Source organism: Anolis sagrei, chromosome 3 (genome assembly GCF_037176765.1).
Source record: "Anolis sagrei isolate rAnoSag1 chromosome 3, rAnoSag1.mat, whole genome shotgun sequence".
Taxonomy (NCBI): domain Eukaryota; kingdom Metazoa; phylum Chordata; class Lepidosauria; order Squamata; family Dactyloidae; genus Anolis; species Anolis sagrei.
The window spans coordinates 164,798,693-164,815,656 of NC_090023.1; the positions used below are offsets into that span (position 1 = coordinate 164,798,693).

The following is a 16,964-nucleotide window of genomic DNA, read 5'->3' on the forward strand; positions in this document are numbered from 1 at the left end:
ATAAATAACACAAGAGCTTAAAATCCTTAACATGAACTTTTTGGGTTTTCAGGAGTAAGCTGGGTACAAGCTCACGGCCCAACTTTGTGCTGATTTTACACTCTTTCTGATCTGTGAATCATATTAGTGGCAAATTCATCTGTAGTTAGAAAGAATACAATTCTCCAATAACTAGGCAAAAATAAATGGTCCTTGGACAGATTTTGACATCTCTTACAAACTAACATACTCACAAAACATTACTCTTATATATATTACCGTTCATATGTTTTTAAACATATCATGCACACCGTATGAATACAATTAGTTGTCAATGGTTATCTATATTATTGTCAGGCTAATGATGTGGGGTATAGGACAACTTCTAAAACACAATGCTAAACACTAAAAATGTGGAATGTCTACAATACAGGCTGGAACAGACTGGGGATAAATTGAATGCACAAAACACATCTAGACACATTCAACTGTAGGAGTGATCAACATAAATAAAAACAATAATGGGGAGTCACAGACAGTATCATCACCTTGAATCATATTGGGGGAGTGGAGAGGAATAGCTGCAAAATAATTTAGAAAAGCAAATTGGAAAAAAATTAATGTGAGACAATTAGAAGCAAGCAACAGAAAATGTCAATCATAAGCAAAAGCAAAATAATAATAAAAGCAAAGCGTTTCAGTTTGATCTCGGAAGGTGGGAGATATTGTCCTATATGTTTAAAACTAGCCAGCCCCAGCCACACGATGCTGTGGCCCAGTCTGTGTATATGTGTTTTGTGTATGTATATATGTGTATATGTGTATTTATGTGGTTATGTATAAATACACATGTGGTTATGCCGAAGCCCTCAGTGTTGCAGTGAGTTAAACCGCTGAGCTATTAAACTTGCTAACCGAAAGGTCTCAGGTTTGAATCCGGGGAGTGGCATGAGCTCCCACTGTTAGCCCCAGCTTCTGCCAACCTAGCAATTCAGAAACATGCAAATGTGAATAGATCAATAGGTACCTCTCTGGGGGGAAGGTAATGGTGCTCCATGCAGTCATGCTGGCCACATGACTTTGGAGGTGTCTATGGACAATGCCGGCTCTTGGGCTTAGAAATGGAGATGAGCACCAATCCCCACCCCAAGTCGGACACGACTGGACTTAATGTCAGGGGAGCAATGTTGTTGTGTGGAGTCCCACAGGGTTCAATTCTGTCCCCGATATTATTTAACATCTACATGAAGCCGTTGGGAGAGATCATTCGGAGTTTCGGAATGAGATGTTATCTCTACGCAGATGATGTCCAAATCTGTCACTCCTTTCCACCTGTCACCAAGGAGGCTGTCCAGACCTTGAACCGGTGTTTAGCTGCTGTATCGGACTGGATGAGAGCTAACAAATTGAAATTGAATCCAGACAAGACAGAGGTCCTACTGGTCAGTCGTAAGGCCGAACAGGGTATAGGGTTACAGCCTGTGTTAGACGGGGTTACACTCCCCCTGAAGACGCAGGTTCGCAGCTTGGGAGTGATCCTGGACTCATCGCTGAGCCTGGAACCCCAGGTCTCAGCGGTGGCCGGGAGAGCTTTCGCACAATTAAAACTTGTGCGCCAGCTGCGCCCGTACCTTGGGAAGTCAGATCTGGCCACGGTGGTCCACGCTCTTGTCACATCCCGGTTGGATTACTGCAACGCACTCTACGTGGGGTTGCCTTTGAAGACTGCTCGGAAACTACAATTAGTCCAGCGAGAAGCAGCCAGATTGCTCACCGGGGCGTCATACAGGGAGCATACCACCCCCCTGTTATGCCAGCTCCACTGGCTGCCGATCCAATTCCGAGCACAATTCAAAGTGCTGGTTTTAACCTACAAAACCCTATACGGTTCCGGCCCAGTGTATTTGTCCGAACGGATCTCCCTCTACGTCCCACCTCGGAGTTTAAGATCATCTGGGGAGGCCCTGCTCTCGACCCCGCCTCTATCTCAAGCGAGGCTGGCGGGGACGAGGAGCAGGGCCTTCTCGGTGGTGGCCCCTCACCTATGGAACTCACTCCCCGGGGAGATCAGATCAGCGACCTCCCTTCTGTCGTTTAGAAAAAAACTGAAGACCTGGATCTGGGACCAAGCTTTTGGACATTCTGGCAGCTAAAATAAGGACCCATTGATGAGCAGGAATTGTTGGAATGAATGGACATTTCGGAACTCTGAATTTCACTGTGCATGAAATTGTTTTATTATATTATGTAGTGATATGTTTTAATGCTGCTAAATGTTTATACTGTTTTATATATACTGTTTTATATATGACAGGCATCGAATTTGTGCCTTTGTTTGTAAGCCGCCCTGAGTCCCCCGTCGGGGGTGAGAAGGGCGGGGTATAAGAAACTGCAATAAATAAATAAATAAATAAATAAATTTTGTGCATGTGTTGTAGTGTATTTTTATTTTTTAGCTTTTTAAGTCTCTTCCGCTTTGTTTTTCAGTGTTTGTATGAGTGATATCACTCGTTGGCCTGAGAGGTGTTTTGTATCCAAATTTGGTGTCAATTCGTCCAGTGGATTTTGAGTTATGTTAATCATAACTCAAATTTCAGAATGCTCTTTGATTGTAGGTAAAGGTAAAGGTAGTCCCCTGACACTAAGTCCAGTCATGTCTGACTCTGGGGTGTGGTGCTCATCTCCATTTCTAAGCCGAAGAGCCAGCGTTGTCCGTAGACACCTCCAAGGTCATGTGGCCGGCATGACTGCATGGAGCGCCGTTAACCTTCCCCCCAAAGAGGTACCTATTGATCTATTCACATTTGCATGTTTTCGAACTGCTAGGTTGGCAGAAGCTAGGGCTGACAGCGGAAGCTCATGCTGCTCCCCGGAATCGATCCTGCGACCTTTCGATCAACAAGCTCAGCAGCTCAGTGCTTTAACACACTGTGCCACCGGGGGCTCCGGGGCACTGGGGGCTTTGATTGTAGTGAACTATAAATTCCAGTAACTACAACTCCCAAATGTCAAGGTCTATTTCCCCCAAACTCCATCTGTGTTCATATTTGGTCATATGGAATATTTGTGCCAAGTTTGGTCCAGATCCATCATTGTTTGATTCCACAGTGGTCTCTGGATGTAGGTGAACTACAACTCCCAAACTCAAGGTCAATGCTCACCAAACCCTTCTAGTGTTTTCTGTTGGTCATGGGAGTGTGTGTCACATTTGGTTCAATTCCATCATTGGTGGGGTTCAGAATGCTCTTTGATTGTAGATGAACTATAAATCCCAGAAACTACAACTCCCAAATGACAAAATCAATTTTTTTAGTGAAGAACATACATTGGGTTGTTAGGTGTCTTGTGTCCAAATTTGGTGTCAATTCGTCCAGTGGTTTTTGAGTTCTGTTAATCCCACAAACGAACATTACATTTTTATTTATATAGATTTTTTTTTAAAAAAATGCAAGTCCTGTATTACAAAATATGGATTTTCCTGTATTTAAAAACCTCACCAAGTTCATGTAAAGTTTGACATGCCTTTATTTTGAAAAGACCCCAATTATGGAATCATTATTTTTAGCATTTTGTCTGGTTGCAGTAATACATCACACTCTGAATCTCAATTGTATTCATATGCATGTAGAAGCAACCGTTATCATTTATATGGAAACACTTTTCATTTCATTTTTAAAAACCGGGATTGTGGCGCAGCTGCATTAAGATCACTCTGACCAAAAGGTCATGAGTTCGAAGCCAGCCCGGTTTGGAGTGGGTTTCCAACCAATTGTGTGTAGCCTGTTGTCGACCTTTGCAACCTGAAAGACAGTTGCATCTGTCAAGTAGGAAAATTAGGTACCACCTTAAAGTGTGGGGAGGCTAAATTAACTGATTTATGAGGCCATAAAGAAGACTCCAGCAAAGCATTCCAGTGGGGAAGCATGCGGGGAATGCGGAAGTGCTTCATCAGCATCGCAGATGGACGATGAAAGCGACAGCTCCCCTGGCGGCCAGAAAAAATTAAATAGCCTCTGTGTATGTCTGTATATGTTTGTATGTCAAAAATTGGCATTGAATATTTGCCATATATGTTTACACTGTAATCTGCCCCGAGTCCCCTGCGGGGTGAGAAGGGCGGAATATAAAAGCTGTAAATAAATAAATAAATAAACCTTGCATTTGTAATATTCTAGAATCAATACAATGTCTCTAAAATTCAATATCATATTTTCTGGATACTAAGATGCAAGGAAGTAATGAGAAGCAACTGAACATTGACTTTCTGAGTTCCCAGAGAACATATGTATTTAAGGTTACATGTGTGAAAAGCAACTTATATGATAATGTTCACGTTTAGTATCAGCACCTCTGTATTTTGATTTCACTTTCGATTTACTGTTGCTAGTTAGGAAGAATTGAAATCAGATGTGATAGATGGAATTGAATGGTGGAAATGTGTTCAAGTGAAAATGCACGCAAACTCTAGCTAATGTGGAAAGTGCACACACAAAATGTGTTTGTGTGGGAAAATGCACATGGTAAAACGTGTGAATTTTTGTGTAGTGAAATTTTTCGCAAAGTGACTCAGAGTCAAGTTGGAACACATTTTTGAGGTGGAAATTGGAAATACCATAACATTGCTCCTTAGAGATTTGGACATTTTAAAATTTAGACTTCGTAACAAACAATGAGTTTATCCACCTCTCTTATTTTGTTCCCAGTTTCAACTTACCATAATTCAGTGTTAGCCTGAAAACTAAACTGGAGTTAATTTTATTTAAAAAAAAGACATCACCATCTGGCAAATTCAAATTACCCATAGTAAAAATATATTTATATTTTGGGTATGACATTGTTTTAATTAATATCCCAGTACACATGTTATTGAATGAAAGAAGAAGGAAATGAAATATGTCTTACAGGTAAATACACTGGAAAACTAGAAAAAATCTCTTTCAACAAGCAAGGAGATGCTTATTTCAAAGTTTGGACCAGGTTGTGGCGCAGCTGGTTGGGAGTCAGCTGCATTAAAATCACTACTGAGTCCGAAGCCAGCCCAGGTCGGAGTAAGTTCCCGACCATTTGTCTGGCTTGCTATCGACCTTTGCAGCCCGAAACACAGTTGCATCTGTCAAGTAGGAAATTTAGGTGCCGCTTATGCGGGGAGTCTAATTTAACTAATTTATGACGCAATAAAAACCTTCCAGCAGCATGCAGAAGAATGAGGAAGTACTCCATTGGTGTCACAAGTGGGTGGTGGAACAACAGCTCCCCTGGTGGCCGGAATTCGAAGCATACCCTCATGAAGCTGGAATATTAAATAGCCTCTGTGTGTCTGTCTATATATATGTTGTGTGTCTATGGTATTGAATGTGTTGTGACTCAGCTGGAACCACAGACTGATAATGTTGTGATTCAGATGGGGTTTCAGAGTGACTCTGATGAGGATGATGGGATTCAGGGTCACAATCAGGTTCAAAATGTTCCTGTTGTAGACAATGAGGAACAGGGTGTGCAAGTTCAGTTTCCCACAGCAGGGAATGATGTTTTTGATACTGAAACTAGTCAGGTGCAATCTGACTCAGAAAAGGAGGACAGTTCTCAGCCTGATAATAGGCAGGAAGGCAACGAGGCTGACATTAACGAGCAGCCTGACCTTGATGAAACGGGAATCTTAGATTGGGCTGACCGTTTGGATTCAGAGTTTGAAGGAGTGTGAGAATAGCTAACAAGAAAGAGGTCAGAGGCCAAAGAAATGCTTTCATGTATTGCAAAGGGTATTAAGCAGTGTGTTTGAAAACAAACCTTTGTCAGAGCAACTTTTCACTCAACCAAGCAGTATGCGCTTGGTTGCCTGGATTATCTTGTAGTTCTTGTGTACATAGTCTTGGGACTTTGTCATGTTCTCATGAAATTTTATTTTGTTGGTGCCTCTTGGAATCCTGCTTTACAGTGCTATGTTATATTGATCTTTTAGAACAGTGGTTCTCAACCTGCGGTCCCCAAATGTTTTTGGCCTTCAACTCCCAGAAATCCTAACAGCTGCTCAACTGGCTGGGATTTCTGGGAATTGTAGGCCAAAAACATCTGGGGACCCCAGGTTGAGAACCACTGTTTTAGAACATTACTTGCTTTTAAGAACTTTTTATCTCTTACTTTTCAATAAACTACAAAGACTTCAGTCCGTGTGCAGTTTGGTGATTTAAGCAAGGTGAATTTACTCTGAGGTGTGACAGAATGTTTGCCATGTATATGTGCATTGTGATCCGCCCTGAGTCCTCGGCGGGGTGAGAGGGGCAGAATATAAATACTGTAAATAAATAAATAAGTTTGTGTTGTGGGGGGAGGGAGGTGGAAATTTATCACCCAGTTTTGGAATGGCAGTGTTTGGTAAGTTCCAAGTGAGTGATTGAGCTAAAGTCGCAATCCTCTTCAATTTATACCTGTTGCAACCAGGCCCATAGCCAGGATTTTGTTTTGGGGGGAGCTGAGTTTGATTCGGGGGGGGGGGGGGCTGAGTCTGATTGAAAGAGGGTCTACCCTAGCAAACCTTTTGTATCATTACCCCAATACCCCCATGCATATGAGATATATTGAGTATGGTGATCAGATCATGATATGAATAAACATAACAGTTTAAATAATATACCAGTAAGACCTTCTTGCAGACCACCATGAGAATTTCGGGGGGGGGGGGCTGAAGCCCCCCAAGCCTCCCCCCTGGCTACATGCTTGGTTGCAACGTAAATACCAGATTCTCAGCATACATATGAGTTAGGTCAGTGGTTCTCAACCTTCCTAATGCCGCAACCCCTTAATACAGTGGTTCTCAACCCTAATGACCCCTTAATACAATCCCTCATGTTGTGGTGACCCCCAACCATAATATTGTTTTGTTGCTACTTCATAACAGTCATTTTACTACTGTTATAAATCATAATGTAAATATCTGATATGCAGGATGCATTTTCATTCACTGGACCAAACTGGGCACAAATACCCAATACACCCAAATGTGAATTCTAGTGGGGTTGGGAGAAGATTGATTTTGGAATTTGGGGAGTTGTGGTTGCTGGGATTTATAGTTCACCTATAATCAAAGAGCATTCTGAACTGCACCAGCAATGGATTTGAACAAAACTTGGCTCCCATGACCAATGGAAAACACTGGAAGGGTTTGATGGGCATTGACCTTGAGTTTGGGAGTTGTAGTTCACCTATATCCAGAGAGCACTGTGGACTCATGCAATGGTGGATTTGGACCAAACTTGGCATGAACACTCAATATAACCAAATGTGAAGACTGGTGGAGTCTGGGGAAAATAGATCTTGACATTTGGGTTGCAGTTGCTGGGATTTATAGTTCATTACAATCAAAGACCATTCTGAACCCCACCAACAATATAATTGGCTCACACTTCCCACATGGAATCCCCATGACTATCAGAAAATACTGTGTTTTCTTATGGTCTTTGGCGACCCCTCTGACACCCCCTCACGACCCCCTCAGGGGTCCCGACCCCCAGGTTGAGAAACACTGAGTTAGGTTCACACATGTGGCTGTGCCAGTATATTTCCCCCCGCCCCCTAAGGGTAATCAGCCATAGGCCAGCAAATGTTTGCAAATCTCTCAGGAACGAAAACTAGAAATATATGCAGATAAAGCTCAGCAGCTGTTTTAGGAGTTTGCATTCAAATGGAGGAAACTGAATCCAACCATTATAACTTATGCAAAGCAGGCTTTTTTCTATCTTGGGAAATATATAATTCCTTTTTGAAAAAAAATATGGAATGACTTCCATGAGTAGGCATGTAACTTTTTCAGGGGAAGTAGCTTACGTCATTGTTTCTAGTTGCAGCTGTAGTGAATGTGAAACGTATGTTCATGACATTTATTTATTTCATGACTGACTTTTGGGGATAGAAGAACAGCCACTATAAGGCTTAACAGATTAGTCCCGCAGCCTCCCCTGCCACTGCATGGTCTCATACAGAATGACAACAGGAAATGTTTCAAATCACTTACCCGGAATGTATGGGGCTGGAGACGAGGTTGACGTTGTCCATTGTATCCGCAGCCCAACTATAGTGTCTCAGAGAGTCGGAATCAAACTCTCTAGGAATCAAACCCTGCTGCTTCAAAGAAATGAACAAGCAGAAGTGTTAGCAGGAAAACCAAGTCAGAACTTTGTTTTATTACAATCAAGTCATCAAATGATCCTGTCCTATAAATTGTGTTGATTACAATGATTATAAATTAGTTATATATTTGTACAAAATATTAAGTAGTGTCATGCTTGAATATAGATAGTAAAGGTAGTCACCCTGACATTAAGTCCAGTCATGTCTGACTCTGGGGTGTGGTGGTCATCTCCATTTCTAAGCCGAAGAGCCAGCGTTGTCTGTAAACACCTCCAAGGTCATGTGGCCGGCATGACTGCATGGAGCGCCGTTATATATAGATATATATATTATATGAATCTATATGACTTCCATGAGTAGGCATGTAACTTTCTGGGATGAATCTATAATATAGATTCATATATATATTGAATATAGATATCAACCAGCTTTTTGTCAATCCAAATCTGCTAGGGATATAGTCAGACAGTAGCCTTTATTTCGGTCAACAAACCATCGGCTAAGTCAAGTGAAAGTAGAATGATGAAATACAACATTTAAGTAATTAATAACATCACGTTTGGCTTATGATTAATGAAAACAAGTATTATTATTATTTTGTCGTGTCAGGAGCAACCACTCCTGTTGTGAGAGAATTGGTCGTCTGCAAGGACGTTGCCCAGGGGACGCCTGGATGATTTTTGATGTTTTATCATCCTTGTGGGAGGCTTCTCCCATGTTCCCGCATGAGGAGCTGGAGCTAATAGAGGGAGCTCATCTGCCTCTCCCCAGTTTCGTCCTGCGACCTGTCGGTCTTCAGTCCTGCCGGCACAGTGCTTTAACCCACTGCGCCACCGGGGGCTCCGAAACAAGTATAACCATTCGCTATCGGTTGAATGACTGTCTTTATAATCTAAAACAGGAACTGATTGCCAATTAATAATAAGTCTCCGGAGTACTCTTTGTTACACACTTAGCGTTTACAGGTTATTCATTAAGCACTTGCGGCATTTTACTGCTGCAAAGAGAAATTTGCCCCGGGATTGTGGCGCAGCTAGCTGAGTGTCAGCTGCATTAAGATCACTCTGACCAAAATATCATGAGTTCGAAGCCAGCCCGGGTTGGAGTGGGTTTCCAACCAATTGTGTAGCCTGTTGTCGACCTTTGCAACCCGAAAGACAGTTGCATCTGTCAAGTAGGAAAATAAGGTACCACCTTAAAGTGTGGGGAGGCTAAATTAACTAATTTATGAGGCCATAAAGAAGACTCTAGCAAAGCATTCCAGCGGGGAAGCATGCGGGGAATGCGGAAGTACTTCATTAGTGTCGCAGATGGACGATGAAAGTGACAGCTCCCCTGGCGGCCAGAAAAAGTTAAATAGCCTCTGTGTATGTCTGTATATGTTTGTATGTCAAAAATTGGCATTGAATGTTTGCCATATATGTGTACACTGTAATCCGCCCTGAGTCCCCTGTGGGGTGAGAAGGGCGGAATATAAAAAGCTGTAAATAAATAAGTAAATAAATAATAAATAATTTGGCCACCTGTTCTGTTACCCTTTTGTGATCAGACAGTAAATAAGTGCAGTACCAACTTAGGGTTCTTCCTGGCCACTTGGTGAGTAGAGAGGATATTAACCTTAGTCTATCATCCTTGTAAATTGTGCAAATAAAAAGTACATAAAAATAAAAAGTTTCGATTTTCCCCTCCCTGCAAGGGCAAACTCTGTGTTCGTAATCAGTCCCTTTGTATCTACCTCTAGTGCTAGAGATATAAAGATTTGCTTTTTTCCATTCTGCATAGAATAATAAAGAAACTCAGAACATTTCGCACCACTAGACAAGATTGTGAGAAATTGCATTTAGGGATATTTTTGTTTGCAAAACAGTCGTTGCAATGTGTTGCAAATTTTGGTTAAAAAATAATGCCTGTGTGAAAAGAGATTGCTTTTTGCACAGATCCCATGCCCACATTTTCTCCAAAACTCCCAAAATATTATTGCTTTTTTCCCCCAAGATTTGCTTATGATGAAAACAAATGAGAATATATTTAGCATTCCTAATAAGCGCTACATCACACTGTCTCTATTTTGGCCAATAAGAAAATGAGGTAAGGGGGTGGGGAGATTGTGAGCTATGCCACAACTCCCACACCCAAACTCAATAAACTATTCCTGGCACCAAAAATCCAAGTCCATTAGTAATCTCCTCACTAAACAGAGACCCACCCTGAAATGAAATTGTGCCAGATGAAAACATGTTCCCGTCTTATAAATACACACTGGCAATTCTGACCAAGCTTGGCCTATTCAGCATTTAGTAGAGCTGCAAAATGAACTGATTGCTATGTCCATTTCTTACACAGGATGTCTAAAAGGTGGGCACTTTCATCTTTGTCCTTCAAAATGGGAAGGATAAGAAAATGGTGTTCCTGACACCAGGGATCTATTTTACTACAGACTAGCTGTCCCCTGCCACATGTTGCTGTGGCCCAGTCTGTATATATGTGTGTGGTATGTGTATATATTTGTGTATATGTGTGTGTATATTATATATGTGTGTGTGTATTATATATATATGGATGATTGGACCATCCTCCAAAAAATCGGCCGCCCTAACAAATATGTGAACATCCTGCACCTCCTCCATGATGACATGATGGCAACAGTTTTGGACAGCAATGGCTCCTAAAGTGACCCATTTAAAGTGGAATCCGGTGTCAAACAGGGATGTGTTATTGCCCCAACTTTATTCTCCATCTTCATCACTATGATACTTCACCTTGTTGATGGGAAGCTTCCCACCGGAGTGGAAATCATCTATCGGACAGATGGCAAGCTATTCAACCTCAGCAGACTGAAAGCCAACACCAAGGTTACAACAACATCTGTTATAGAACTCCAGTATGCTGATGACAACGTCGTCTGTGCGCATTCAGAAGAAGATCTACAAGCCACTCTAAACACCTTCGCAGAAGCATACGAGAAGCTCGGCCTGTCACTGAACATCGAAAAAACCAAGATGCTGTTCCAGCAGACACCAGCCAACCCCTCTCCAATTCCAGTGATACAGCTTAATGGTGTAACATTAGAAAATGTTGACCATTTCCGCTACCTTGGCAGCCACGTCTCCACCAAAGTCAACATCGACACCGAAATACAACACCGGCTGAGCTATGCGAGTGCAGCATTTTTCCAAATGAAGCAGAGAGTGTTTGAGGACCGGGACATCCATAGGGATACCAAGGTGCTTGTTTATAGAGCTATTATCCCCCCAACCCTGCTATATGCCTGTGAGATGTGGACTGTCTACAGACGTCACATGCAACTCCTGGAACGATTCCATCAGCACTGGCTCCGGAAAATCCTGCAAATCTCTTGGGAAGACAGGCGGACAAACGTCAGCATGCTGGAAGAAGCAAAGACCACCAGCAATGAAGCGATGGCCCTCTGCCATCAACTCCATTGGACCGGCCACGTTATCCGGATGCCCGACCACCGTCTCCCAAAGCAATTGCTCTACTCCGAACTCAAGAACAGAAAACGGAATGTTGGTGGACAGGAAAAGAGATTTAAAGATGGGCTCAAAGCCAACCTTAAAAACTCTGGCATAGACACTGAGAACTGGGAAGCCCTGGCCCTTGAGCACTCCAGCTGGAGGTCAGCTGTGACCAGCAGTGCTGCAGAATTTGAAGAGGCACAAATGGAGGGCGAAAGGGAGAAGCGTGACAAGAGGAAGGCGTGTCAAGCCAACCCCGACCGAGACCGCCTTCCACCTGGAAACCAATGCCCTCACTGTGGAAGAAGATGCAGAGCAAGAACAGGGCTCCACAGCCACATACGGACCCACAAGAATACTGGAAGACAATCCTCCTCGGAAAACGAGGGATCGCCTAAGGTATGCATTGTCATTTGTTTTTTGTTTTTTGGCTTTTTAAGTCTCTTCTGCTATGTTCTTTAGTGTTTTTATGAGTGATGGTCACTCGTTGGCCTGATAAGTGTATGGTGTCCAAATTTGGTTTTAGTTTGTCCAGTGGTTTTTGAGTTATGTTAATCCCTCAAACAAACATTACATTTTTATTTATATAGATTTTTTCCCTCCAGGTGGCTTATTTTTTGACCTTTTAAACAGTCTATCTTCATAGGAATTTATACAGTCATTCCACCAGTTGTACTGAGGTTATAATGGAGGATTCCTGTGAAAATGGGAAAAACATGAATAAAATCCCACTACTTTTTACCGAAAAAGATATCTCTCTAGAAATCTCTAGATCTTCCAGTGTGACTCCATGGTCAACTTCTGAATAAATCATTCTGGACGATCTATAAATGGCTACAGAAGTGTTCTCTCTAGATAGCGCTAGTTCATCCAGAATGGCTGGCATCCCCCCCCTCCCCCCCCCCCCATGAATCATCACGGAGATTAAGATCCTCCGGGGAGGCTTTGCTTTCCATCACGGCATTGTCACAGGCGCGATTGGTGGGGATGAGAGACAGGGCCTTCTCAGTGATTGCTCCCCGGCTATGGAACTCCCTTCCTGGTGAGATCAGGTCGGCCCCCTCCCTCCTGTCCTTTAGAAGGATGATAAAAACTTAGCTGTGGGATCAAGCTTTCGCGACAGGACAATAAAGCGGCAATAGGAAAGATGACCAGTCCAATTAGATTTGACGCGGATGACTAGGATGGTTTTAAATGGTGTATTATAATATTTTGATAAATGATTTTTAATGTTTTAATGTTTATGTAAGTGTATGTGAATTTGTGTCCCGGCATTGAATGTTTGCCGTGCATATGCTGTGCTCTGCCCTGAGTCCCCTTCAGGGTGAGAAGTGCGGAATATAAATGTTTTAAATAAAATAAATAAATAAATACAGTTAACGACCACTGGAAGATAACAATAGAGGTGAGATATGACCTTGTCTGATGCTGTAAATTTTGGATGCAATGTTGGTTCCTCTCTAGTTTTGTGATTGAGCCCATCACTTCACATCCCATGACATACAGCTACTTCTGGCAAGACTCCTTGGAAAAACTAAAGAAGATATAGCTTCCCGTGTTACATTTGGATCGTCCGAAGGGGGGGAGAACTGGGCGGTGGGTGTTTCCCCTGTGGGATCAGGTAGGAGAGAAGCCAGGCGATGCGGGGTGTGTGACAACAGGTTCCCCACGCTGGCGCGAAGGAAGGGAAGAGGTAGATAAGGAAGAAAGGAGAGAAAAGGGAGGGAAAAGAAAAAGGGGGGGGGAGGAAAGAGGTAGAGAAGGAAAGAGAAAAAGGAAATAAAAAAGGGAAGGAAGGAAGGAAGGAGGGAGTGAAGAAAGGAGGGAAAGAAGGAGAGAAAGAGGGAGGGAAGGAAAGAAGGAAAGGGAAGGAAGGATGGAAGGAAAAAGCAAAAGAAGGGAAGAGGTAGAGAAGGAAGAAAGGAGAGAAAAAGGAAGGAAAAGAAAAAAGGGGGAAGGAAAGAGGTAAAGAAGGAAAGAAAAAAGGGAAGGAAGGAAAGAGGGAGGGAAGGAAGGAGGGAAAGAAGGAGAGAAAGAGGGAGGGAAGGTTGGCCACAGCAACGCATGGTGTGTGTGTGTGTGTATGTGTGTGTGTGTATATATACACACATACATATATATATATGATAGATTCATCTTCCGGTCACAATAAACTGGAAATGACCTGACGTGAAACAACAACAACAGTAATGCTGTCCTAACAAGTAAGCATTAATGATACTAAAAGCATTAATGATACTAATAACCCCTATTAAAGTTATCCAAAACACAGGACCGTAGCCAGGATTTTGATTGGGGGGGGGGGCTGAGTTTGATTCGGGCGGGGGGCTGAGTCTGAGCGAAAGAGGGTCTACCCTAGCAAACCTTTTGTATCGTTACCCCAATACCCCCATGCACATGGGATATATTGAGTATGGTGATAAGATCATGATATAAATAAACATAACAGTTTAAATAATATACCAGTAAAGCCTTCTCGTGGAGAACCACGAGAATTTGGGGGGGGGGGGGGCTGAAGCCCCTTGAGCCCCCCCCCCCCCCCCTTGCTACATGCCTGCCAAGACATTAGCTATCATAGCAGACAGTGGAAGAGAATTCCAGTTTATGACTTTCAGGTTATGAAGGTAGTGAAATGCAGAGCAAGATCTTAGGTGACCTGTGCAATGTACATTTTTTCAGATAAGCATGCCTGAAATCTAATATGTGAAACAGCAATATAAACAATTATTTTCAGGGCAGATACACATGAGATCTTCTCTTTGCCTTTTATTGGCATCCTTCTAGACAACTAGGGTTGTCACTGTCATAGCCTCAAATTAACTTTCTTGTAAAAAGAAATACTAAAATCCTACACTGATTTTTAGATGGTTACCATTTTTAGCTCTGCTTTTAAATTATGTTTGAATCCAAAATTAAACATGTGAGACTTGGCTGACAGAAGTAAACTTCCTTGCCTGTCCTTATAAAGAGCAGCTCTCCAGTCCCTTAAAAATGTGTCATACAGTGAATCAGAGATCAGTGAAGACTGCACACACACATAGAATCATAGAAACAAAGAGTTGGAAGAGGCCTCATGGGCCATCCAATCCAACCCCCTGCCAAGAAGCAGGAATATTGCATTCAAATCACCCCTGACAGATGGCCATCCAGACTCTGTTTAAAAGCTTCCAAAGAAGGAGCCTCCACCACACAGAGAGTTCCACTGCTGAACGGCTCTCACAGTCACGAAGTTCTTCCTCATGTTCAGATGGAATCTCCTCTCTTGTAGTTTGAAGCCATTGTTCCGCGTCCTAGTCTCCAAGGAAGCAGAAAACAAGCTTGCTCCCTCCTCCCTGTGGCTTCCTCTCACATATTTATACATGGCTATCATATCTCCTCTCAGCCTTCTCTTCTTCAGGCTAAACATGCCCAGTTCCCTAAGCCGCTCCTCATAGGGCTTGTTCTCCAGACCCTTGATCATTTTAGTCGCCCTCCTCTGGACACATTCCAGCTTGTCAATATCTCTCTTGAATTGTGGTGCCCAGAATTGGACACAATATTCCAGGTGTGGTCTAACCAAAGCGGACACACACACACAAACACACACAAACACAGAGGCCCTGTATAGTTTTAAGCCTGCACTTTAAACCATCGCCCAAACTGCAATTTCTTAGCTTTGCAATAAAGTGGAGTTGCTGGCAAATACCTTTCACACAGTTTTCTATTTTCAACAAAAGTGACACTGAATAATTGTGGTTGATTCAACCACCATCAGATTACTTCAGTGGTTTCTATAAATACAGGAGGTTTATCATTGCGATTTTCTTTTCCTGCCAAAATTCAGAGTCAGGAACAGTAACTCAAGCATTCTGAAAACCACTGTGGCCACACAAGCCCGCTAAGCACAACAGGAATACCAAAATATTGCTATCCAGTTCACTGCACAAGAATGTTACATTTAAACTTTTAATGAGTGCCATGTCTTAAAGCCTTTTCATTAGAAGCTTAAGGATTCCTTCCTATTCCTTTGAGAAAACAAACCTATGCGAACACCCCCCCCTTCCCCCCCTCTATTTTACAACATAAGCACTAGGGCTTAAATCCAATTGTTTATCCCAACTGGATTAGAACTACTGAATTACTGAGTACTTCATAAGACAACACAAATGCAAGGTTTACTTATTCAATAGGTCTATTGTTGCTGGGAAGCAGCAACTGGATTTAAGTTTAGATCGCCATCTGTTATATTAATTCACAGTTCTTGATGAACATGGTAAAGCAAAATTGATTTATTTACTAGCCGTCCCCTGCCACGTGTTGCTGTGACCCACATGGGGGTTCTGTGTGGGAGGTTGGCCCAATTCTATTGTTGGTGGGGTTCAGAATGCTCTGTGATTGTAGGTGAATTATAAATCCCAGCAACTACAACCTCCAAATGTCAAGATTCTATTTTCCCCAAACTCCACCAGTGTTCACATTTGGGAATATAGAGTATTCGTGTAAAGTTTGGTCCAGATCCATCATTGTTTGAGTCCACAGAAGAGACACCCAAGGTAGAGGACTGGGAAATGAAACTCATGGAGGTGAAAAATATGGATAGACTAAGCTACTTAATTCAGAAATACAAAGGCCTAGTAGAGAACGAAACGGATTGGACATTGATAGACAAATATTTTAAATAGAAATGAATCAGAAATTAGAAACTGGGCAGGGAGAAAATTAAATTCATTAATCAAGGAACAATAAAAGAAGAAAGAACGAGAAGAAGGGGAAAGAAAGAAAAGGAAAACCTCACCAAAGACATCGGGAAGCCAGACCGAAGGAAGACTGAACTCTTGTGTTTTGTTTTATATTTTTTTAAAAAAGAAAGCACTTTTACACATTTTCTTTTTTCTTTTGCACATACACTTTTTCCTACCCTGTAACCCTCTCCCCTTTCCCTAGTCTATTCCCACCCCCTTTTTTCTACTCTTTCTCTTTTGCTTCATTGCTTTCAGACTTGTCTTTCTTTTTTAACAACCTTTTTTAAGTATATGTATTAATAGAAAAGCCAATAAAGACTATTTAAAAAACTCCATGAAATTCACGGAGTCATTGTACATTGACAGGTAACTTGAAGGCACAGACAAACAGACTGATATGTTTAGGTATTTCAGTTGTGCCGTATGAAACCTGCAAAACTGCTAGCTCTCCTTCAGAATATTATCTCCGAAAAAGCCAAAACACATCTAAAAGTGAGTGTTTCCTCTTTGTCATCAAGGAGAACTGGGGTACAATCTTAAAATAGTTGAACTGCATAAACCAACAGACCTTTCACAAAATTTTATAGCAAGCTATCTGAAGCAGCTACACCATTTCAAACTACAGCCCAACCTGCTGCAGCCGCCCTGAGCTGATACAAAAATA

General features: G+C 42.2%; 1 protein-coding gene across 3 annotated transcripts in view; it reads right to left on the minus strand.

Annotated features, from left to right (window-relative positions):
• The window catches only part of ANK3 (ankyrin 3), a 719,992-nt gene that overhangs the window by 86,389 nt on the left and 616,639 nt on the right, over positions 1-16,964 (minus strand). For all 3 annotated transcript variants that reach the window (XM_067465652.1, XM_067465653.1, XM_067465654.1), the window contains 2 exons: positions 7,988-8,097; positions 528-560 (listed from right to left, as the gene is read on the minus strand). In XM_067465652.1, coding sequence (XP_067321753.1) covers positions 528-560; positions 7,988-8,097 — 143 coding nt within the window. The remainder of the gene's footprint in view (positions 1-527; positions 561-7,987; positions 8,098-16,964) is intronic.